Below are 24,721 nucleotides of genomic sequence, written 5' to 3' on the forward strand. Positions count from 1 at the left end.
TTCCCATATAACCAGCTGCCCCAAACAGGCTCAAACCTCTTGGCAGAACTAGCCCAGCACAATGAGGACATTCCCATATAACCAGCTGCCCCAAACAGGCTCAAACCTCTTGGCAGAACTAGCCCAGCACAATGAGGACATTCCCATATAACCAGCTGCCCCAAACAGGCTCAAACCTCTTGGCAGAACTAGCCCAGCACAATGAGGACATTACCATATAACCAGCTGCGCCAAACAGGCTCAAACCTCTTGGCAGAAGCTGTAGTGGGTTTTAAAGGGCAGGGATGTTATACTTTATAGACTCTTGGAAGATGAGCAACCTCTGAAGGCTAAACAACATCCAAACTAACAAACTAGTAAATTCCCTCAGTGTGTCTGCTCTCTGATGGGAGCAGTAGTGGTAGACAGGACATGGATGTCAGACTGTCAACGATAATATATATGATAGAGAGAGCTGGGGACTGTCAGTGATAATATATATGATAGAGTGAGAGCTGGGGACTGTCAGTGATAATATATATGATAGAGAGAGAGAGAGAGAGCTGGGGACTGTCAATGATAATATATATGATAGAGAGAGTGCTGGGGACTGTCAGTGATAATATATATGATAGAGAGAGTGCTGGGGACTGTCAGTGATAATATATATGATAGAGAGCTGGGGACTGTCAGTGATAATATATATGATAGAGAGAGAGCTGGGGACTGTCAGTGATAATATATATGATAGAGAGAGAGCTGGGGACTAACAAAAACCAAAACAGCCTATACTTGTGTACACTAACACATAGACAGGACTAAGGACAATCACCCACGACAAACTCAAAGAATATGGCTGCCTAAATATGGTTCCCAATCAGAGACAACGATAAACACCTGCCTCTGATTGAGAACCACTCCAGACAGCCATAGACTTTGCTAGATCACCCCACTAGCTACAATCCCAATATATACACACCACATACAAAAACCCATGCCACACCCTGGCCTGACCCAATACATGAAGATAAACACAAAATACTTCGACCAGGGCGTGACAAAATGATACTGACCCCTAGGTTACCAATATGTAGTTTGGTTCATCAGGCTGATCCCTGACCCCTTGTTTACCACTGGGTAGTTTGATTCATCAGGCTGACCTCTAGACTACTACTGGGAAGTTTGGTTCGTCAGGATGACCTCTAGTCTACTACTGGGTAGATTGGTTCATCAGGCTGACCCCTAGACTACTACTGGGAAGTTTGGTTCGTCAGGATGACCCCTAGACTACTACTGGGAAGTTTGGTTCGTCAGGATGACCTCTAGTCTACTACTGGGTAGATTAGTTCATCAGGCTGACCCCTAGACTACTACTGGGTAGTTTGATTCATCAGGCTGACCCCTAGTCTTCTACTAGCTGGTTTGATTCATCAGGGTGACCCCTAGTTTACCACTGGGTTGGTTAGTCCATCAGGCTGACCCCTGACCCCTAGTCTAGTACTGAGTAGTTTGGTTAATCAGGCCGACCCCTGACTCCTAGTCTAGTACTGGGTTGTTTGTTTCATCAGGCTGACCCCTGACCCCTAGTCTACTTCTGGGTAGTTTAGTTCATCAGGCTGACCCCTATTTTACTACTGGGTAGTTTGGTTCAAATCAAATCAAATCAAATGTTATTTGTCACATACACATGGTTAGCAGATGTTAATGCGAGTGTAGCGAAATGCTTGTGCTTCTAGTTCCGACAATGCAGTGATAACCAACAAGTAATCTAACTAACAATTCCAAAACTACTGTCTTATACACAGTGTAAGGGGATAAAGAATATGTACATAAGGATATATGAATGAGTGATGGTACAGAGCAGCATACAGTAGATGGTATCGAGTACAGTATATACATATGAGATGAGTATGTAGACAAAGTAAACAAAGTGGCATAGTTAAAGTGGCTAGTGATACATGTATTACATAGGGATGCAGTCGATGATGTAGAGTACAGTATATACGTATGCATATGAGATGAATAATGTAGGGTAAGTAACATTATATAAGGTAGCATTGTTTAAAGTGGCTAGTGATATATTTCCATCATTTCCCATCAATTCCCATTATTAGAGTGGCTGGAGTTGGATCAGTGTCAATGACAGTGTGTTGGCAGCAGCCACTCAATGTTAGTGGTGGCTGTTTAACAGTCTGATGGCCTTGAGATAGAAGCTGTTTTTCAGTCTCTCGGTCCCAGCTTTGATGCACCTGTACTGACCTCGCCTTCTGGATGATAGCGGGGTGAACAGGCAGTGGCTCGGGTGGTTGATGTCCTTGATGATCTTTATGGCCTTCCTGTAACATCGGGTGGTGTAGGTGTCCTGGAGGGCAGGTAGTTTGCCCCCGGTGATGCGTTGTGCAGACCTCACTACCCTCTGGAGAGCTTTACGGTTGAGGGCGGAGCAGTTGCCGTACCAGGCGGTGATACAGCCCGCCAGGATGCTCTCGATTGTGCATCTGTAGAAGTTTGTGAGTGCTTTTGGTGACAAGCCGAATTTCTTCAGCCTCCTGAGGTTGAAGAGGCGCTGCTGCGCCTTCTTCACGACGCTGTCAGTGTGAGTGGACCAATTCAGTTTGTCTGTGATGTGTATGCCGAGGAACTTAAAACTTGCTACCCTCTCCACTACTGATCCATCGATGTGGATAGGAGGGTGTTCCCTCTGCTGTTTCCTGAAGTCCACAATCATCTCCTTAGTTTTGTTGACGTTGAGTGTGAGGTTATTTTCCTGACACCACACTCCAACGGCCCTCACCTCCTCCCTGTAGGCCGTCTCGTCGTTGTTGGTAATCAAGCCTACCACTGTTGTGTCGTCCGCAAACTTGATGATTGAGTTGGAGGCGTGCGTGGCCACGCAGTCGTGGGTGAACAGGGAGTACAGGAGAGGGCTCAGAACGCACCCTTGTGGGGCCCCAGTGTTGAGGATCAGCAGGGAGGAGATGTTGTTGCCTACCCTCACCACCTGGGGGCGGCCCGTCAGGAAGTCCAGTACCCAGTTGGGCAGGGCGGGGTCGAGACCCAGGGTCTCGAGCTTGATGACGAGCTTGGAGGGTACTATGGTGTTGAATGCTGAGCTGTAGTCGATGAACAGCATTCTCACATAGGTATTCCTCTTGTCCAGGTGGGTTAGGGCAGTGTGCAGTGTGGTTGAGATTGCATCGTCTGTGGACCTATTTGGGCGGTAAGCAAATTGGAGTGGGTCTAGGGTGTCAGGTAGGGTGGAGGTGATATGGTCCTTGACTCTCAAAGCACTTCATGATGACGGAAGTGAGTGCTACGGGGCGGTAGTCGTTTAGCTCAGTTACCTTAGCTTTCTTGGGAACAGGAACAATGGTGGCCCTCTTGAAGCATGTGGGAACAGCAGACTGGTATAGGGATTAATTGAATATGTCCGTAAAAACACTGGCCAGCTGGTCTGCGCATGCTCTGAGGGCGCGGCTGGGGATGCCGTCTGGGCCTGCAGCCTTGCGAGGGTTAACACGTTTAAATGTCTTACTCACCTCGGCTGCAGTGAAGGAGAGACCGCATGTTTTCGTTGCAGGCCGTGTCAGTGGCACTGTATTTTCCTCAAAGCGGGCAAAAAAGTTATTTAGTCTGCCTGGGAGCAAGACATCCTGGTCCGTGACTGGGCTGGGTTTCTTCTTGTAGTCCGTGATTGACTGTAGACCCTGCCACATGCCTCTTGTGTCTGAGCCGTTGAATTGAGATTCTACTTTGTCTCTGTACTGACGCTTAGCTTGTTTTAATAGCCTTGCGGAGGGAATAGCTGCACTGTTTGTATTCGGTCATGTTGCCAGACACCTTGCCCTGATTAAAAGCAGTGGTTCGCGCTTTCAGTTTCACGCAAATGCTGCCATCAATCCACGGTTTCTGGTTAGGGAATGTTTTTATCGTTGCTATGGGAACGACATCTTCAACGCACGTTCTAATGAACTCGCACACCGAATCAGCGTATTCGTCAATATTTTTATCTGACGCAATACGAAACATGTCCCAGTCCACGTGATGGAAGCAGTCTTGGAGTGTGGAGTCCGCTTGGTCGGACCAGCGTTGGACAGACCTCAGCGTGGGAGCCTCTTGTTTAAGTTTCTGCCTGTAGGCAGGGATCAACAAAATGGAGTCGTGGTCAGCTTTTCCGAAAGGGGTGCGGGGCAGGGCCTTATATGCGTCGCGGAAGTTAGAGTAACAATGATCCAAGGTTTTACCACCCCTGGTTGCGCAATCGATATGCTGATAAAATTTAGGGAGTCTTGTTTTCAGATTAGCTTTGTTAAAATCCCCAGCTACAATGAATGCAGCCTCCGGATAAATGGTTTCCAGTTTGCAAAGAGTTAAATAAAGTTCGTTCAGAGCCATCGATGTGTCTGCTTGGGGGGGGGGGATATATACGGCTGTGATTATAATCATCAGGCTGACCCCTGACCCCTTGTTTACCACTGGGTAGTTTGATTCATCAGGCTGACCCCTAGACTACTACTGGGAAGTTTGGTTCGTCAGGATGACCTCTAGCATACTACTGGGTAGTTTGGTTCATCAGGCTGACCCCTGACCCCTAGTCAACTACTGGGAAGTTTGGTTCATCAGGCTGACCCCTAGTCTACCACTGGGTAGTTTATTTCATCAGGCTGACCCCTGACCCCTAGTCTACCACTGGGTAGTTTGGTTCACCAGGCTGACCCCAAGTCTACTACTAGGAAGTTTGATAGTAGAGTAGTAGACTACTCCTGGGTAGTTTGGTTCATCAGGCTGACCCCTGACCCCTAGTCTACTTCTGGGTTGTTTAGTTCATCAGGCTGACCCCTGACCCCTAGTCTACTTCTGGGTTGTTTTGTTCATTAGGCTGATCCCTGACCCCTGGTCTACTACTTGGTAGTTTGGTTCATCAGGCTGACCCCTAGTCTACTATTGGGTAGTTTGGTTCATCAGGATGACCCCTGACCCCCAGTCTACTTCTGGGTAATTTTTTTCATCAGGCTTACCCCTCGTCTACTACTGACTGTAGTGAACTACTTTTGACTATAGAGGATGTCATCCCCATACAGGTTGGGCCTCATTTCTCCCATTTGACAAGACATCTCAGGTGTGGTAATGTGTCACACCTTTTAGAGGTTTAATGGATGAGCGAAGGATTTTTAAAATATTTTTTTACCTTTATTTAACTAGGAAAGTCAGTAAAGAACCAATTCTTATTTTCAATGACGGCCTAGGAACAGTGGGTTAACTGCCTGTTCAGGGGGCCTAACGACAGTCTTGTACCTTGTCAGCTCATGGATTTGAACTTGCAACCTTTCGGCTGCTAGCCCAACGCTCTAACCACTAGGCTACCACCTGCCGCCCCGGGGGCCTAGTGTCCTGAAATGGCTGGTTTGGTTATTGTGATGACCGGCGTTTACCGCGTAAGAATAAGTAGATATACCTTATCCTATTACATATCCTATTACATATCCTATTACATTATCCTATTACATATCCTATTACATATCCTTTGTAACATATCGTTTTATTGTGGTCCTCAACACGCACAGAGAATCTTATTTCATATCGTTATGTGATTTTATGGTTTTATTGTGGTCCTCAACACGTACAGAGAATCTTATTTCATATCGTTATGCTGTTATGTTTTTCTAATAAACTCAAGCTTAACAGCCCCTATGTTACATATGATCATACTTCTCCTATTCCATACCCTCTGAATCCTGTTCTCCAGCTATTGGGTTTGAAGCCAGGCCAATATCAGCGGTCACCGAGGTCACTCTTGCCACGTTGGGAAACAGAACAGCTCACAGAAACGTGTGGTGCTGACACACTGTCTGCCTACGTGCACCCCCCTCTCTCTCTCTCTCTCTCTCTCTGTCTCTCTCTGTCTCTGTCTCTCTGTCTCTCTGTCTCTGTGTGTCTCTCTCTCTCTCTGTCTCTATCTCTCTGTCTCTCTGTCTCTCTATCTCTCTCTGTCTCTCTCTATCTCTCTCTCTATTACTCTCTGTCTCTCTATTCTTCTCTCTCTTCTCTCTCTGTCTCTCTCTATCTCTCTGTCTCTCTGTCTCTCTCTCTCTCTCTGTCTCTCTCTGTCTCTGTCTCTCTGTCTCTCTCTCTCTCTCTGTATCTGTCTCTCTGTCTGTCTCTCTCTCTCTCTCTCTCTCTGTCTCTCTGTCTCTCTCTCTCTCTCCAACTCTCCTTATCTGTCTCTCTCTCTGTCTCTCTCTCTCTGTCAGTGTCTCTCTATCTCTCTGTCAACTAACCTGCTTGCTGCAATGCAGGCTGTGGGCTTCACACCAAGTGTCATGACGTTGAATTGACCTCATGGTACTAGTGTAGTCTGCACCATGTCATGTGAAATAGGTTAGCATTATGTTATGATCCCTTGACCTGCATTGATGTCCTGCAGACCGTCTGCTGCTACTGGCCTGTAATGGAGGCCACTGACGTGTGGGCTGAGTAGCTTGAAGGTATCGCGTCCCAAATGGCACTACGTTTGACCGGAGCTCCTATCAGTCTCTTGTCAAAAGTAGTGCACTAAATAGGGAATATGAGCTTTATAGAACCAGGAAGTCCCCTTGAGATAAAGAACGTCCTTTATGAGGGAGAGACTTGGCCAAGACAACAGCATAGCCTTACAGTGTGCATTAAAACAATAGACACGTGTATACTGCAACGCAGCCATAGAAAGACAAATACTACTCTAGGAAACAGTGCTTTCTAATGTCAACATCCACCCATACAGGCAAACCCCTGTGTTCTGGTGACGAGCCTAATTTATGTAACCTTTATTTAACGAGGCAAGTCATTTAAAGAACAAATTCTTATTTAAAATGACGGCCTGCCAGCGCCCAAACCCTAACCCTATTCATCTACTGTATGTATCTACACTATGTATCTACTGTATGTATCTACACTATGTATCTACACTATGTATCTACTGTATGTATCTACAGTATGTATCTACTGTATGTATCTACAGTATGTATCTACTGTATGTATCTACACTATGTATCTACTGTATGTATCTACACTATGTATCTACTGTATGTATCTACACTATGTATCTACTGTATGTATCTACTGTATGTATCTACACTATGTATCTACTGTATGTATCTACACTATGTATCTACTGTATGTATCTACACTATGTATCTACTGTATGTATCTACTGTATGTATCTACACTATGTATCTACTGTATGTATCTACTGTATGTATCTATCTACTATGTATCTACTGTATGTATCTGTACTACTGTATGTATGCATACATCTACGTATGGGTGGTCTGTATGTATCTACTGTATGTATCTACTGTATGTATCTACTGTATGTATCTACACTATGTATCTACTGTATGTATCTGCAGTGTATCTACACTATGTATCTACTGTATGTATCTACACTATGTACTCTACTGTATGTATCTACTGTATGTATCTCTATCTGTATGTATCTACTGTATGTATCTACACTATGTATCTACTGTATGTATCTACTGTATGTATCTACACTATGTATCTACTGTATGTATCTACACTATGTATCTACTGTATGTATCTACAGTATGTATCTACTGTATATATCTACTGTATGTATCTACACTATGTATCTACTGTATGTATCTACTATGTATCTACTGTATGTATCTACTGTATGTATCTACTGTATGTATCTACACTATGTATCTACTGTATGTATCTACTGTATGTATCTACTGTATGTATCTACACTATGTATCTACTGTATGTATCTACTGTATGTATCTACTGTATGTATCTACACTATGTATCTACTGTATGTATCTACACTATGTATCTACTGTATGTATCTACTGTATGTATCTACACTATGTATCTACTGTATGTATCTACTGTATGTATCTACTGTATGTATCTACTGCATGTATCTACTGTATGTATCTACACTATGTATCTACACTATGTATCTACACTATGTATCTACTGTATGTATCTACACTATGTATCTACACTATGTATCTACTGTATGTATCTACTGTATGTATCTACACTATGTATCTACTGTATGTATCTACACTATGTATCTACTGTATGTATCTACACTATGTATCTACTGTATGTATCTACAGTATGTATCTACTGTATGTATCTACACTATGTATCTACTGTATGTATCTACAGTATGTATCTACACTATGTATCTACTGTATGTATCTACACTATGTATCTACTGTATGTATCTACTGTATGTATCTACACTATGTATCTACTGTATGTATCTAAACTCTGTATCTACACTATGTATCTACTGTATGTATCTACACTATGTATCTACTGTATGTATCTACTGTATGTATCTACACTATGTATCTACTGTATGTATCTACACTATGTATCTACTGTATGTATCTACTGTATGTATCTACTCTATGTATCTACACTATGTATCTACTGTATGTATCTACTGTATGTATCTACTGTATGTATCTACTGTATGTATCTACTGTATGTATCTACTGTATGTATCTACTGTATGTATCTACACTATGTATCTATGTATCTATCTGTATGTATCTACACTATGTATCTACTGTATGTATCTACTGTATGTATCTACAGTATGTATCTACTGTATGTATCTACTGTATGTATCTACACTATGTATCTACTGTATGTATCTACACTATGTATCTACTGTATGTATCTACACTATGTATCTACTGTATGTATCTACTGTATGTATCTACACTATGTATCTACTGTATGTATCTACAGTATGTATCTACTGTATGTATCTACTGTATGTATCTACAGTATGTATCTACTGTATGTATCTACTGTATGTATCTATGTATCTACACTATGTATCTACTGTATGTATCTACACTATGTATCTACTGTATGTATCTACTGTATGTATCTACTATATGTATCTATGTATCTACTGTATGTATCTACTGTATGTATCTACACTATGTATCTACTGTATGTATCTACTGTATGTATCTACTGTATGTATCTACTGTATGTATCTACTGTATGTATCTACTGTATGTATCTACTGTATGTATCTACTGTATGTATCTACACTATGTATCTACTGTATGTATCTACTGTATGTATCTACTGTATGTATCTACAGTATGTATCTACTGTATGTATCTACAGTATGTATCTACTGTATGTATCTACTGTATGTATCTACTGTATGTATCTACTGTATGTATCTACAGTATGTATGTATGTATCTACACTATGTATCTACTGTATGTATCTACAGTATGTATCTACAGTATGTATCTACTGTATGTATCTACAGTATGTATCTACTGTATGTATCTACAGTATGTATCTACTGTATGTATCTACTGTATGTATCTACTGTATGTATCTACACTGTATGTATCTACTGTATGTATCTACAGTATGTATCTACACTATGTATCTACTGTATGTATCTACACTATGTATCTACTGTATGTATCTACAGTATGTATCTACTGTATGTATCTACTGTATGTATCTACTATATGTATCTACACTATGTATCTACTGTATGTATCTACACTATGTATCTACTGTATTATTTACTGTATTATCTACACTATGTATCTACTGTATGTATCTACTGTATTATTTACTGTACTATCTACAGTATGTATCTAATGTATTATTTACTGTATTATCTACACTATGTATCTACACTATGTATCTACTGTATTATCTACAGTATGTATCTACTGTATGTATCTACACTATGTATCTACTGTATTATCTACAGTATGTATCTACAGTATGTATCTACTGTATGTATCTACAGTATGTATCTACACTATGTATCTACTGTATGTATCTACAGTATGTATCTACAGTATGTATCTACAGTATGTATCTATGTATCTACAGTATGTATCTACAGTACGTATCTACTGTTTGTATCTATTGTTGCAGTTTTGGCCTTGTACAATATTGCTCTTTAAATCTGACACAAATGCACAAGATATTGCTGGAACTGTAAACTGCACTCATCCATAACCTCCTGTAGCATGCATCATGTTATCACTAGTGCAGTGTCCCACCTCCTGTAGCCTGCATCATGTTATCACTAGTGCAGTGTCCCACCTCCTGTAGCCTGCATCATGTTATCACTAGTGCAGTGTCCCACCTCCTGTAGCCTGCATCATGTTATCACTAGTGCAGTGTCCCACCTCCTGTAGCCTGCATCATGTTATCACTAGTGCAGTGTCCCACCTCCTGTAGCCTGCATCATGTTATCACTAGTGCAGTGTCCCACCTCCTGTAGCCTGCATCATGTTATCACTAGTGCAGTGTCCCACCTCCTGTAGCCTGCATCATGTTATCACTAGTGCAGTGTCCCACCTCCTGTAGCCTGCATCATGTTATCACTAGTGTAGTGTCCCACCTCCTGTAGCCTGCATCATGTTATCACTAGTGCAGTGTCCCACCTCCTGTAGCCTGCATCATGTTATCACTAGTGCAGTGTCCCACATCCTGTAGCCTGCATCATGTTATCACTAGTGCAGTGTCCCACCTCCTGTAGCCTGCATCATGTTATCACTAGTGCAGTGTCCCACCTCCTGTAGCCTGCATCATGTTATCACTAGTGCAGTGTCCCACCTCCTGTAGCCTGCATCATGTTATCACTAGTGCAGTGTCCCACCTCCTGTAGCCTGCATCATGTTATCACTAGTGCAGTGTCCCACCTCCTGTAGCCTGCATCATGTTATCACTAGTGCAGTGTCCCACCTCCTGTAGCCTGCATCATGTTATCACTAGTGCAGTGTCCCACCTCCTGTAGCCTGCATCATGTTATCACTAGTGCAGTGTCCCACCTCCTGTAGCCTGCATCATGTTATCACTAGTGCAGTGTCCCACGTCCTGTAGCCTGCATCATGTTATCACTAGTGCAGTGTCCCACCTCCTGTAGCCTGCATCATGTTATCACTAGTGCAGTGTCCCACACATGGCCTCTGTTCCATCAACAGGTTCTAAATCACATAGTTGAATTGATTTATTTTACAGTAAAACACAACGACATACAAATGCTAATCTGCCCTGTTTTGAAACATCATGCAATTATCTCAGAAATGTCTCAATCCCCTTGTTCAGGCAATAGGTTTAATCATATCATCATTGAATAATGATATGCAAATGTTATTAATTTTGCTATTTTTTTTTGGGGGGGTTTGCAAGCTGTCTGGAACGTTTCAGATGTGACTGAAAACCATGTATGAAACGAATAAGCCAGTTGCGTTACTTTCTTCCATTTGTGTGGGAGAGATTGGGTGTGCGACTGATAAGAATGTGCTGGCGTAAGGTGTAGAATTTCAGGGAACATTTTTCTCAGGTCACGTTGACTGCCCCCCACAACTTGTCCCAATGCCTCGAGGCGCCCTGCGAGCGGATATAAAAAGGCATCAGAACGCGAGGGGTCTTCCATTCATTCTCAGAACTCCTGACATTCAGGTGGATCTTGTCCTGCCGCGAAGCCGCCCGCCGCTAGAATATCCCAAATAGCCATCACCATTATCAGGTCGGACAATGCTGCGAGTCAGGTGTCTCAGAGGAGGTAGCAGGGGGGCCGAGGCCGCCCATCTGATCGGATCTATGGTTGGTATTTAGTTCCTGTTTTTTCTTTATTCAGAAATGTACAAAATCATAAAATGTGGCGAGTCTCAAGGAAAGCGCAGCTGCGGCAAACAGCTGTTGGCTGTGAACACATTTAATTTAAGTTTTTTACAATTATAATATTATTTTGTTATTAATTGAGTTTCTTCTGATTACTTTGAACATAATTCTTTAAAATAAAATGAATAGGCTATTTTTTACACCTTATTTCACAGCAAAATACTCAATTAAATCTAGGCCTACCAATCAAAAAGCATGTTATTTTCTTTCATTAATTGATTTTGTCCGCACATAGGCGAGTTTTTGTTTCAAATAAAACGAATATAGCAGCCATTTCTTGCGTTACTCAAGAATTTCGCATGCTGTTCTCTGGAATTGTGAATTAAGTCAATTCCTTCTGCACGAAGTAGAAGGCAAAAATTGCTACAGAAATTAAAACACGAACCTATGTATTTATTGGAAGAGAACGTTTCTACTTTATTTGGAAATGTGTAAGAGAGAGACGTGTGTCCGGCAGCAAATTTTTGCGCGTGAATGACAGTGGACAGCTGTTGCGGGCCCTTCCTGAACCCACTGACACGGAGAGCTGCGCATGCCCTCACTGGCCCCTTGAAATCAGACCTCCAACCGAGATAAGTGCGTTTATCAAGCGCACCTTGACCCAAAACCAATAGTCCATATCTAACACAGCTCCGTTAGGCTTTAACACCTTATATTGACCAATGCTTTTCCTATTGGCCTTGTAATGCATCGGTCTTTGTGTCGAATGTGTATGATAAGGCTTACTGCAAGAGATTAAGCTAACAGGTTAGTCCTTGGTCGACTTATCTCTAAACCATAGTTATCATGGTCAGGACTTGAAGAATCACCTCAGTTCAACTACTGATTGGAAAAATATATAAAACAAATCCACATCTGTTGGAAGGTTAACATCTTAATCAATTGGATTATAAGATGTTATATGGTAAACCTGTGAATGGCCCTGTAATCACGTGTTGCGTTGCGTTGCGTAGCCAGCAGTGTGACCCAGTGGCATACCGCAGTTTCGCGCCCCGCAAGGTCTGAGCGAAACATGATTAAGGATTTTTTTGGGGGAGAAAACAACTAATTTCCTACAATGCGGCACATTCTGCTATGGGGCAAAGATAAACATTTGCAGTTTTATAGCTAATATGATGCTATTGTACACATTTTGCCATGAGGCATTTCCTGTCATTCTAAACATTACATGTAATGTGTGACCACACCGTGACATGTGAGCAGATGATACTGACGCAGCTGCTCATCTTCCCGCAGCTCGGCCGCGCCATGACAGGCTGGGTGCAGGGCGCGTTCCAGAGCTACTCGAGTTCCGCTGCTGCCGCGCAGCCGCAACGCGCCCTGGAGGAGGACGCCGTCAATGAGCCTGAGCGACAGGAGTGTCCTGTCTGCGCCTACAACGAATGGGACCCGCTCGAAGAGGTGATCGTAGGCCGCGCCGAGAACGCGCGCGTCCCTCCTTTCACAGTAGAGGTCAAGGTGAGGTCATCAAGTCAGGACTCACAATTATGTAGAACAAATCTACACTACGTTTAAACTAAGATGCAATGAACAATAAATATAAAAATATATTATTATTGCATTGAGCCTATTGCAAATAGCAACAGCTTCCTTGCCAAATACATTCAAATCTTTAATGGGACTCACCTGCTCAAATCACATATAAATCCTTCAAAATAAATGAATGAATGAAGAACCCATATTGATGTATTTTTTCAACAGGCTAACACATATGAGAAGCATTGGCCCTTCTACCAGAAGTATGGGGGCCAAAGCTTTCCTGAGGACCACTTGAAGAAAGCCGTTGCTGAGATTGAAGAAATGTGCAATATTCTCCGCATGGAGGGAGTTACAGTCCAGAGACCTGAACCCATGGACTGGTCCTTTGAGTACAACACTCCAGACTTCACCTCTACTGGTAGGCAGAGGGGAGCGCTACGGGATTGGTTGGTTAATTGATTGGTTGGTTGGTTAATTGATTGGTTGGTTAATTGATTGGTTGGTTAATTGATTGGTTGTTTGGTTGAATTATTGATTGTTTGATAGAATATTCACCACCTGAGCATTGAGTAAAAAAACAACCTGTGTGTCTCTAACATGTCTCCTCTCCTCTCCTCCACCCAGGCTTGTATGCTGCCATGCCCAGAGACATCCTCATGGTGGTGGGGAATGAGATTATCGAGGCTCCCATGGCCTGGAGGTCCCGCTTCTTTGAGTACCGGGCCTACAGACCCCTCATCAAGGAGTACTTCAGAAAGGGTGCCAAGTGGACCACCCCCCCAAAACCCACCATGTCTGATGAGCTGTACGATCAGGTAGGTGCTACATGACCCCCGAGAGATGCTCTACTCACTTCAGATGTCATCCTGACCCCCGAGAGGTGCTCTACTCACTTCAGATGTCATCCTGACCCCCGAGAGGTGCTCTACTCACTTCAGATGTCATCCTGACCCCCGAGAGGTGCTCTACTCACTTCAGATGTCCTCCTGACCCCCGAGAGGTGCTCTACTCACTTCAGATGTCATCCTGACCCCCGAGAGGTGCTCTACTCACTTCAGATGTCATCCTGACCCCGAGAGGTGCTCTACTCACTTCAGATGTCCTCCTGACCCCGAGAGGTGCTCTACTCACTTCAGATGTCCTCCTGACCCCGAGAGGTGCTCTACTCACTTCAGATGTCCTCCTGACCCCCGAGAGGTGCTCTACTCACTTCAGATGTCATCCTGACCCCCGAGAGGTGCTCTACTCACTTCAGATGTCATCCTGACCCCCGAGAGATGCTCTACTCACTTCAGATGTCATCCTGACCCCGAGAGGTGCTCTACTCACTTCAGATGTCATCCTGACCCCGAGAGGTGCTCTACTCACTTCAGATGGCATCCTGACCCCCGATAGGTGCTCTACTCACTTCAGATGTCATCCTGACCCCCGATAGGTGCTCTACTCACTTCAGATGTCATCCTGACCCCCGAGAGGTGCTCTACTCACTTCAGATGTCATCCTGACCCCGAGAGATGCTCTACTCACTTCAGATGTCATCCTGACCCCCGAGAGGTGCTCTACTCACTTCAGATGTCATCCTGACCCCCGAGAGATGCTCTACTCACTTCAGATGGCATCCTGACCCCCGATAGGTGCTCTACTCACTTCAGATGTCCTCCTGACCCCGAGAGGTGCTCTACTCACTTCAGATGTCATCCTGACCCCCGAGAGGTGCTCTACTCACTTCAGATGTCATCCTGACCCCCGAGAGATGCTCTACTCACTTCAGATGTCATCCTGACCCCCGAGAGGTGCTCTACTCACTTCAGATGTCATCCTGACCCCGAGAGATGCTCTACTCACTTCAGATGGCATCCTGACCCCCGATAGGTGCTCTACTCACTTCAGATGTCATCCTGACCCCGAGAGGTGCTCTACTCACTTCAGATGTCATCCTGACCCCCGAGAGGTGCTCTACTCACTTCAGATGTCCTCCTGACCCCCGAGAGGTGCTCTACTCACTTCAGATGTCATCCTGATGCCCCCTTCAGATGTCAGAGGTGCTCTACTCACTTCAGATGTCATCCTGACCCCGAGAGATGCTCTACTCACTTCAGATGTCATCCTGACCCCGAGAGGTGCTCTACTCACTTCAGATGTCATCCTGACCCCGAGAGATGCTCTACTCACTTCAGATGGCATCCTGGCATCCTGACCCCGATAGGTGCTCTACTCACTTCAGATGTCATCCTGACCCCGATAGGTGCTCTACTCACTTCAGATGTCATCCTGACCCCGAGAGGTGCTCTACTCACTTCAGATGTCATCCTGACCCCGAGAGGTGCTCTACTCACTTCAGATGTCATCCTGATCCCCCCGAGAGGTGCTCTACTCACTTCAGATGTCATCCTGACTTCAGATGTCCCTGAGAGATGCTCTACTCACTTCAGATGTCATCCTGACCCCGAGAGATGCTCTACTCACTTCAGATGTCATCCTGACCCCGAGAGATGCTCTACTCACTTCAGATGTCATCCTGACCCCCGAGAGGTGCTCTACTCACTTCAGATGTCATCCTGACCCCCGAGAGATGCTCTACTCACTTCAGAGTCTCTGTTCCTGCAGGGATCACATACTAAACATGCATTCACTGTAATGTAAAACCGCTTTGAATAAAAGCGTCTACTATACGTGGCATAGATTACTCTGTTCTTTGGCCGTATCTCATATAGCATGCTATAAGTGACATATTACCCATGAGATTAGGCCCAAACACATGGTGTTTGTATTACTCATGAGATTAGGCCCAAATTTAGTGTGTTTGTATTACTCATGAGATTTGGCCCAAGAACAGGGTGTGCATTTTACTCATGTGGCCATTTAAAGATACACAGTTCATACATGATAACGTAATGGCTGTAGATAATCAACCCCCTGCTCCAACCTGTCAGTTTCTCTGACCTCTCCTTAAACTGAGACTCATAATTTAATGGCTGTAGATAATCAACCCCCTGCTCCAACCTGTCAGTTTCTCTGACCTCTCCTTAAACTGAGACTCATAATTTAATGGCTGTAGATAATCAACCCCCCTGCTCCAACCTGTCAGTTTCTCTGACCTCTCCTTAAACTGAGACTCATAACTTAATGGCTGTAGATAATCAACCCCCTGCTCCAACCTGTCAGTTTCTCTGACCTCTCCTTAAACTGAGACTCATAACTTAATGGCTGTAGATAATCAACCCCCTGCTCCAACCTGTCAGTTTCTCTGACCTCTCCTTAAACTGAGACTCATAACTTAATGGCTGTAGATAATCAACCCCCTGCGCCAACCTGTCAGTTTCTCTGACCTCTCCTTAAACTGAGACTCATAACTTAATGGCTGTAGATAATCAACCCCCTGCACCAACCTGTCAGTTTCTCTGACCTCTCCTTAAACTGAGACTCATAACTTAATGGCTGTAGATAATCAACCCCCCTGCTCCAACCTGTCAGTTTCTCTGACCTCTCCTTAAACTGAGACTCAGCGACGTGACATTGCCACAAGCAGCAGGGTTGACCAAAGATATTTCATATGAGTGTGATGCAAGAAGATGCACTCTCACAGAGTATCTGTACGGGCACACTTCACTCTGCTGCGACGGCTGCAGGCTGCCAAAAACGGTGGAGAAGTTTTGCCTCGTGCTTCAACTCTCTGTTGCAGAAATCGTTCCGATACTGATGTTTACTTTGTTTATCACTGAGTCTACGTTCAAACCAGTCAGTCTCTGACCTCTGTCTGACCCCCCTCCCCACTCCAGGACTAACCTGTCTCTCTCTCTCTGCCCTGTCTGTCTCTCTAATCTGTCTCTCTCTCTGTCCCCACTCCAGGACTAACCTGTCTCTCTCTCTCTGCCCTGTCTGTCTCTCTAATCTGTCTCTCTCTCTGTCCCCACTCCAGGACTAACCTGTCTCTCTCTCTCTGCCCTGTCTGTCTCTCTAATCTGTCTCTCTCTCTGTCCCCACTCCAGGACTAACCTGTCTCTCTCTCTCTGCCCTGTCTGTCTCTCTAATCTGTCTCTCTCTCTGTCCCCACTCCAGGACTAACCTGTCTCTCTCTCTCTGCCCTGTCTGTCTCTCTAATCTGTCTCTCTCTCTGTCCCCACTCCAGGACTAACCTGTCTCTCTCTCTCTGCCCTGTCTGTCTCTCTAATCTGTCTCTCACTCTGCCCCCTCCAGGACTAACCTGTCTCTCTCTCTCTGCCCTGTCTGTCTCTCTAATCTGTCTCTCACTCTGTCCCCACTCTAGAACTAACCTGTCTCTCTCTCTCTGCCCTGTCTGTCTCTCTAACCTGTCTCTCTCTCTCTGTCCCCCCTCCAGGACTAACCTGTCTGTCTCTCTAATCTGTCTCTCTCTCTGCCCTGTCTGTCTCTCTAATCTGTCTCTCTCTCTGCCCCCCCTCCAGGACTAACCTGTCTGTCTCTCTAATCTGTCTGTCTCTCAGCACCCTCTAGGACTAACCTGTCTGTCTCTCTAATCTGTCTCTCTCTCTGCCCTGTCTGTCTCTCTAACCTGTCTCTCTCTCTCTGTCCCCCCTCCAGGACTAACCTGTCTCTCTCTAATCTGTCTCTCTCTCTGCCCTGTCTGTCTCTCTAATCTGTCTCTCTCTCTGCCCCCCCTCCAGGACTAACCTGTCTGTCTCTCTAATCTGTCTCTTTCTTTGCCTCCTCCATGACTAACCTGTCTGTCTCTCTAATCTGTCTCTCTCTCTGCCCCCTCCAGGACTAACCTGTCTGTCTCTCTAATCTGTCTCTCTCTTTTCCCCCTCCAGCACTAACCTGTCTGTCTCTCTAATCTGTCCCTCTCTGCCCCCTCCAGGACTAACCAGTCTGTCTCTCTAATCTGTCTCTCTCTTTGCCCCCTCCAGGACTAACCTGTCTGTCTCTCTAAACTGTCTCTCTCTGCCCCCTCGAGGACTAACCTGTCTGTCTCTCTCTCTCTGCCCCCTCGAGGACTAACATGCCTGTCTCGCTAATCTGTCTCTCTCTTTGCCCCCTCCAGCACTAACCTGTCTGTCTCTCTCTGCCCCCTCGAGGACTAACATGCCTGTCTCGCTAATCTGTCTCTCTCTTTGCCCCCTCCAGCACTAACCTGTCTGTCTCTCTCTGCCCCCTCGAGGACTAACATGCCTGTCTCGCTAATCTGTCTCTCTCTTTGCCCCCTCCAGCACTAACCTGTCTGTCTCTCTCTGCCCCCTCGAGGACTAACCAGCCTGTCTCTAATCTGTCTCTCTCTTTGCCTCCTCCAGGACTAACCTGTCTGTGTCTCTCTCTAATCGGTCTCTCTCTCTGCCCCCTCCTGGACTAACCTGTCTCTCTCTCTGCCCCCTCCAGGACTAATCTGTCTCTCTCTCTAATCTGTCTCTCTCTCTGCCCCCCCTCCAGGACTAATCTGTCTCTCTCTCTAATCTGTCTCTCTCTCTCTGCCCCTCCAGGACTAATCTGTCTCTCTCTCTAATCTGTCTCTCTTTCTGCCCCCTCCTGGACTAACCTGTCTCTCTCTCTGCCCCCTCCAGGACTAACCTGTCTGTCTCTCTAATCTGTCTCTCTCTCTGCCCCCTCCAGGACTAACCTGTCTCTCTCTCTGCCCCATCCAGGACTAACCTGTCAGTCTCTCTAATCTGTCTCTCTCTCTGTCCCCTCCAGGACTAACCTGTCTGTCTCTCTAATCTGTCTCTCTCTCTGCCCCCTCCAGGACTAACCTGTCTCTCTCTCTGCCCCATCCAGGACTAACCTGTCAGTCTCTCTAATCTGTCTCTCTCTCTGTCCCCCTCCAGGACTAACCTGTCTGTCTCTCTAATCTGTCTCTCTCTCTGCCCCCTCCAGGACTAACCTGTCTGTCTCTCTAATCTGTCTCTCTCTCTGCCCCCTCCAGGACTAACCTGTCTGTCTCTCTAATCTGTCTCTCTCTGCCCCCCTCCAGGACTAACCTGTCTGTCTCTCTAATCTGTCTCTATAATCTGTCTCTCTAACCTGTCTCTCTCTCTGTCCCCTCCAGGACTAACCTGTCTGTCTCTCTAATCTGTCTCTCTCTCTGCCCCCTCCAGGACTAACCTGTCTGTCTCTCTAATCTGTCTCTCTCTCTGCCCCCCCTCCAGGACTACCCTATGCGCACGGTGGAGGACAGACACAAGCTGGCTGCCCAGGGAAAGTTTGTCACCACCGAACACGAGCCGTGCTTCGATGCCGCTGACTTCATCAGAGCTGGCAGGGATCTGTTCGTCCAGAGGAGTCAGGTATGGAGGCCCCAATGCCACATATCTTATATAGAGTCACACCGCTGACTTCATCAGAGCTGGCAGGGATCTGTTCGTCCAGAGGAGTCAGGTATGGAGGCCCCAATGCCACATATCTTATATAGAGTCACACCGCTGACTTCATCAGAGCTGGCAGGGATCTGTTCGTCCAGAGGAGTCAGGTATGGAGGCCCCAATGCCACATATCTTATATAGAGTCACACCGCTGACTTCATCAGAGCTGGCAGGGATCTGTTCGTCCAGAGGAGTCAGGTATGGAGGCCCCAATGCCACATATCTTATATAGAGTCACACTGCTGACTTCATCAGAGCTGGCAGGGATCTGTTCGTCCAGAGGAGTCAGGTATGGAGGCCCCAATGCCACATATCTTATATAGAGTCACACTGCTGACTTCATCAGAGCTGGCAGGGATCTGTTCGTCCAGAGGAGTCAGGTATGGAGGCCCCAATGCCACATATCTTATATAGAGTCACACCGCTGACTTCATCAGAGCTGGCAGGGATCTGTTCGTCCAGAGGAGTCAGGTATGGAGGCCCCAATGCCACATATCTTATATAGAGTCACACTGCTGACTTCATCAGAGCTGGCAGGGATCTGTTCGTCCAGAGGAGTCAGGTATGGAGGCCCCAATGCCACGTATCTTATATAGAGTCACACTGCTGACTTCATCAGAGCTGGCAGGGATCTGTTCGTCCAGAGGAGTCAGGTATGGAGGCCCCAATGCCACGTATCTTATATAGAGTCACACTGCTGACTTCATCAGAGCTGGCAGGGATCTGTTCGTCCAGAGGAGTCAGGTATGGAGGCCCCAATGCCACATATCTTATATAGAGTCACACTGCTGACTTCATCAGAGCTGGCAGGGATCTGTTCGTCCAGAGGAGTCAGGTATGGAGGCCCCAATGCCACATATCTTATATAGAGTCACACCGCTGACTTCATCAGAGCTGGCAGGGATCTGTTCGTCCAGAGGAGTCAGGTATGGAGGCCCCAATGCCACATATCTTATATAGAGTCACACCGCTGACTTCATCAGAGCTGGCAGGGATCTGTTCGTCCAGAGGAGTCAGGTATGGAGGCCCCAATGCCACATATCTTATATAGAGTCACACTGTGTTCACTCCTTAAATCTAAAAAAAGTATGTGGACAGCCCTTCAAATGAGTGGATTTCAGCCACACCCGTTGCTGACAGGTGTAAAAAAAAAATCGAGCACACAGACATGCAATCTCCATAGACAAACATTGGCAGTAGTATGGCCTTACTGAAGAGGTCAGTGACTTTCAACGTGGCACCGTCATAGGATGCCACCTTTCCAACAAGTCCGTTCGTAAAATTTCTGCCCCGCTAGAGCTGCCCCGAACAACTGTGAGTGCTGTTATTGTGAAGTGGAAACGTCTAGGAGCAACAACGGCTCAGACGCGAAGTGGTAGGCCACACAAGCTCACAGAACGTGACTACCGACTGCTGAAGTGCGTAGTGTTTAAAAATCATCTGTCCTCGGTTGCAACACTCCACTACCAAGTTCCAAACTGCCTCTGGAAGCAACGTCAGCACTGTTGTCAGGAGCTTCATGAAATGTGTTTCCATGGCCGAGCAGCCGCACACAAGCCTCAGATCACAGTGGGTAATGCCAAGTGTCAGCTGGAGGGGTGTAAAGCTCGCCGCCATTGGACTGTGGAGTAGTGGAAACACGTTCTCTGGAGTGATGAATCACGCTTCACCATCTGGCAGTCCGACGGACGAATATGGGTTTGGCGGATGCCAGGAGAACGCTACCTGCCCGAATGCATAGTGCCAACTGTAAAGTTTGGTGGAGGAATAATGGTCTGGAGCTGTATTTCATGGTTCGACTCCCTTAGTCCCTGTGAAGGTAAATCTTAACGCTCCAGCATACAATGACATTCTAAACGATTCTGTGCTTCCAACTTTGTGGCAACAGTTTGGGGAAGGCCCTTTCCTCTTTCAGCATGACAATATCTCCGTGCACAAAGCGAGGCCCATACAGAAATGGTTTGTTGAGATCGGTGTGGAAGAACTTGACTGGCCTGCACAGAGCCCTGAATTCAACCCCATCGAACACCTTTGGGATTGGAACACTGACTGCAAACCAGGCCTAATCGCCCAACATCAGTGCCCGACCTCACTAATGCTCTTGTGGCTGAATGAAAGCAAGTCCCCTGTAGCAATGTTCCAACAACAAGTGGGAAGCCTTCCCAGAACAGTGGAGGCTGTTATAGTAGCAATGTTACAACATCTAGTGGAAAGCCTTCCCAGAACAGTGGAGGCTGTTATAGCAGCAATGTTCCAACATCTAGTGGAAAACCTTCCCAGAAGAGTGTAGGCTGTTATAGCAGCAATGTTCCAACATCTAGTGGAAAGCCTTCCCAGAAGAGTGGAGGCTGTTATAGCAGCAATGTTCCAACATCTAGTGGAAAGCCTTCCCAGAAGAGTGGAGGCTGTTATAGCAGCAATGTTCCAACATCTAGTGGAAAACCTTCCCAGAAGAGTGTAGGCTGTTATAGCAGCAATGTTCCAACATCTAGTGGAAAGCCTTCCCAGAAGAGTGGAGGCTGTTATAGCAGCAATGTTCCAACATCTAGTGGAAAACCTTCCCAGAAGAGTGTAGGCTGTTATAGCAGCAATGTTCCAACATCTAGTGGAAAACCTTCCCAGAAGAGTGGAGGCTGTTATAGCAGCAATGTTCCAACATCTAGTGGAAAGCCTTCCCAGAAGAGTGTAGGCTGTTATAGCAGCAATGTTCCATCATCTAGTGGAAAACCTTCCCAGAAGAGTCGAGGCTGTTATAGCAGCAATGTTCCAACATCTAGTGGAAAGCCTTCCCAGCAGAGTGAAGGCTGTTATAGCAGCAAAGGAGGGACCAACTCCATTTTACTGCCCATGAATTTGGAATGAGCTGTTGGACGACCAGGTGTCTTTGGCCTTAACAGCGTAGCTACAGTTCACCTAATAAAGAGACAAAATAGTCATAGGGATGCAGAACTTGCCCCAACAGAAGCCCTCCACTGCCTGGCTGCAATTACATCCCCAGTCTGGAGCAAAGAAGCCGACAGAACAGACAACTGGTGTACATCACGGGGTCATGGGGTCACGGGGTCATGGGGTCACGGAACACATTGAGTCCCTTTGAGGCTTTTTTATAGTTTGTCAATGACCGAGTTCAGAGCCACAAATTAACACAATTAGATACAGGTCTAGAGGCCTCCGTACGGGCCAGCTCTGTAGGACCACAGTGTTAACTAGTGAAGGTAATGAATTGGGTGCTCTGTAGGACCACAGTGTTAACTAGTGAAGGTAATGAATAGGGTGCTCTGTAGGACCACGGTGTTAACTAGTGAAGGTAATGAATAGGGTGCTCTGTAGGACCACGGTGTTAACTAGTGAAGGTAATGAATTGGGTGCTCTGTCGGACCACGGTGTTAACTAGTGAAGGTAATGAATAGGGTGCTCTGTAGGACCACAGTGTTAACTAGTGAAGGTAATGAATAGGGTGCTCTGTAGGACCACGGTGTTAACTAGTGAAGGTAATGAATAGGGTGCTCTGTAGGACCACAGTGTTAACTAGTGAAGGTAATGAATAGGGTGCTCTGTAGGACCACGGTGTTAACTAGTGAAGGTAATGAATAGGGTGCTCTGTAGGACTACAGTGTTAACTAGTGAAGGTAATGAATAGGGTTATCTGTAGGACCACAGTGTTAACTAGTGAAGGTAATGAATAGGGTGCTCTGTAGGACCACAGTGTTAACTAGTGAAGGTAATGAATAGGGTGCTCTGTAGGACTACAGTGTTAACTAGTGAAGGTAATGAATAGGGTGCTCTGTAGGACCACAGTGTTAACTAGTGAAGGTAATGAATAGGGTGCTCTGTAGGACCACGGTGTTAACTAGTGAAGGGTGCTCTGTAGGACCACGGTGTTAACTAGTGAAGGTAATGAATAGGGTGCTCTGTAGGACCACAGTGTTAACTAGTGAAGGTAATGAATAGGGTGCTCTGTAGGACCACGGTGTTAACTAGTGAAGGGTGCTCTGTAGGACCACGGTGTTAACTAGTGAAGGGTGCTCTGTAGGACCACGGTGTTAACTAGTGAAGGTAATGAATAGGGTGCTCTGTAGGACCACGGTGTTAACTAGTGAAGGTAATGAATAGGGTGCTCTGTAGGACCACGGTGTTAACTAGTGAAGGTAATGAATAGGGTGCTCTGTAGGACCACAGTGTTAACTAGTGAAGGTAATGAATAGGGTAATGCAACACTTTCCTTTATGTCTCAGAAAGCGTTTACCTGGTGGTGTTTACCTGGTGGTGTTTACCTGGTGGTATTCACCAGGAAATGATATGATATCAATAGGTACTTTCTGGAACTTACTGTTGAAGAATTCAACACAATTGGTAAATACCTAATTGTTATTACTAGATATTACTAAGAAATTATTAGGTGTCATTTAAACACGTCATTCCTAAATTAATAATGCATAAACAATTTATTGTTGATTGATTCCAGTCATTATTTCTCTATTTCCAGGTTACAAACTACATGGGGATTGAGTGGATGCGTCGTCATCTTGCCCCGGACTACAAGGTCCACATCATCTCATTCAAGGACCCAAACCCCATGCACATTGACGCCACCTTCAACATCATCGGGCCGGGACTGGTGCTGTCCAACCCTGATCGTCCCTGTCGTCAGGTCAGTCTGATGGAGGGAGAGAGAAAGAGAGAGGGGGGGGGGGTGCAGAGAGAGGGATTGAGTGAAGAGAGAATGGGAGGAGAGAGAGGGAGAGAGAGAGAGAGAGAGAGAGAGAGAGAGAGAGAGAGAGAGAGAGAGAGAGAGAGAGAGAGAGAGAGAGAGAGAGAGAGAGAGAGAGAAGAGATTACCCTCCTGGCCAGTTTGCCCTCTCCACCTGTATATACATTCCTGCAGTGCCCTCTAGTGGAGCGGTGCTGTAGCTGATAAAACACGACATGGGAACAGACCTCTCTGTCTGACCTACAGCATCTCTGATTTCTCTCCTTCAGGTGGAGATGTTTGAGAAGGCCGGCTGGACCGTGGTGAAGCCTCCAACCCCTCTGATTCCTGATGGTATGTTGTTGTTGTTGTTGTTGTTGTTGTTGTTGTTGTTGTTGTTGTTGTTTAGGAATTCAATCAACAAAAGACAACCCAATTTCTAGCACTTCCTTATTTGTTCATACTCAACACTGTCGGTGTGGTCTTTTGATAGTGTGACGATATCTACGAGTGTCTGGTTAGTAAATCTACCTGT

At 45.7% G+C, this 24,721-nt stretch overlaps 1 protein-coding gene and 2 long non-coding RNA genes across 17 annotated transcripts in view; 2 read left to right on the top strand and 1 right to left on the bottom strand.

Moving 5' to 3' along the window:
• Positions 1-11,418: 11,418 nt before the first annotated feature.
• The window catches only part of gatm (glycine amidinotransferase (L-arginine:glycine amidinotransferase)), a 15,443-nt gene continuing 2,140 nt past the window's right edge, over positions 11,419-24,721 (top strand). Inside the window, exons 1-7 of the mRNA XM_052514552.1 lie at positions 11,419-11,610; positions 12,925-13,146; positions 13,390-13,585; positions 13,792-13,982; positions 19,284-19,421; positions 23,983-24,147; positions 24,477-24,540. Of these exons, the coding sequence (XP_052370512.1) occupies positions 11,542-11,610; positions 12,925-13,146; positions 13,390-13,585; positions 13,792-13,982; positions 19,284-19,421; positions 23,983-24,147; positions 24,477-24,540 (1,045 nt within the window). The 5' untranslated portion in view covers positions 11,419-11,541. The remainder of the gene's footprint in view (positions 11,611-12,924; positions 13,147-13,389; positions 13,586-13,791; positions 13,983-19,283; positions 19,422-23,982; positions 24,148-24,476; positions 24,541-24,721) is intronic.
• Positions 14,028-17,644, top strand: LOC127927842 (uncharacterized). 8 transcript variants are annotated; one of them, XR_008129221.1, is made up of 4 exons: positions 14,028-14,047; positions 14,247-14,285; positions 14,722-14,960; positions 15,660-17,644. It is a non-coding gene; the product is annotated as an uncharacterized LOC127927842 (long non-coding RNA). The 8 variants fall into 8 exon arrangements; XR_008129220.1 differs by lacking the exon at positions 14,247-14,285 and adding an exon at positions 14,286-14,324; XR_008129216.1 differs by lacking the exon at positions 14,247-14,285 and adding an exon at positions 14,325-14,483 and having other exon boundaries at positions 14,682-14,960.
• Positions 17,458-19,283, bottom strand: LOC127927843 (uncharacterized). 8 transcript variants are annotated; one of them, XR_008129231.1, is made up of 7 exons: positions 19,159-19,273; positions 18,970-19,084; positions 18,839-18,887; positions 18,677-18,761; positions 18,442-18,594; positions 17,818-17,915; positions 17,458-17,598 (listed from the first exon to the last, which is right to left on the bottom strand). It is a non-coding gene; the product is annotated as an uncharacterized LOC127927843 (long non-coding RNA). The 8 variants fall into 8 exon arrangements; XR_008129227.1 differs by having other exon boundaries at positions 18,677-18,789; positions 18,839-18,919; XR_008129230.1 differs by lacking the exon at positions 18,839-18,887 and having other exon boundaries at positions 18,677-18,757; positions 18,970-19,067; positions 19,191-19,283.

This window comes from Oncorhynchus keta, unplaced genomic scaffold (assembly GCF_023373465.1).
Source record: "Oncorhynchus keta strain PuntledgeMale-10-30-2019 unplaced genomic scaffold, Oket_V2 Un_scaffold_18076_pilon_pilon, whole genome shotgun sequence".
NCBI classification, from domain to species: domain Eukaryota; kingdom Metazoa; phylum Chordata; class Actinopteri; order Salmoniformes; family Salmonidae; genus Oncorhynchus; species Oncorhynchus keta.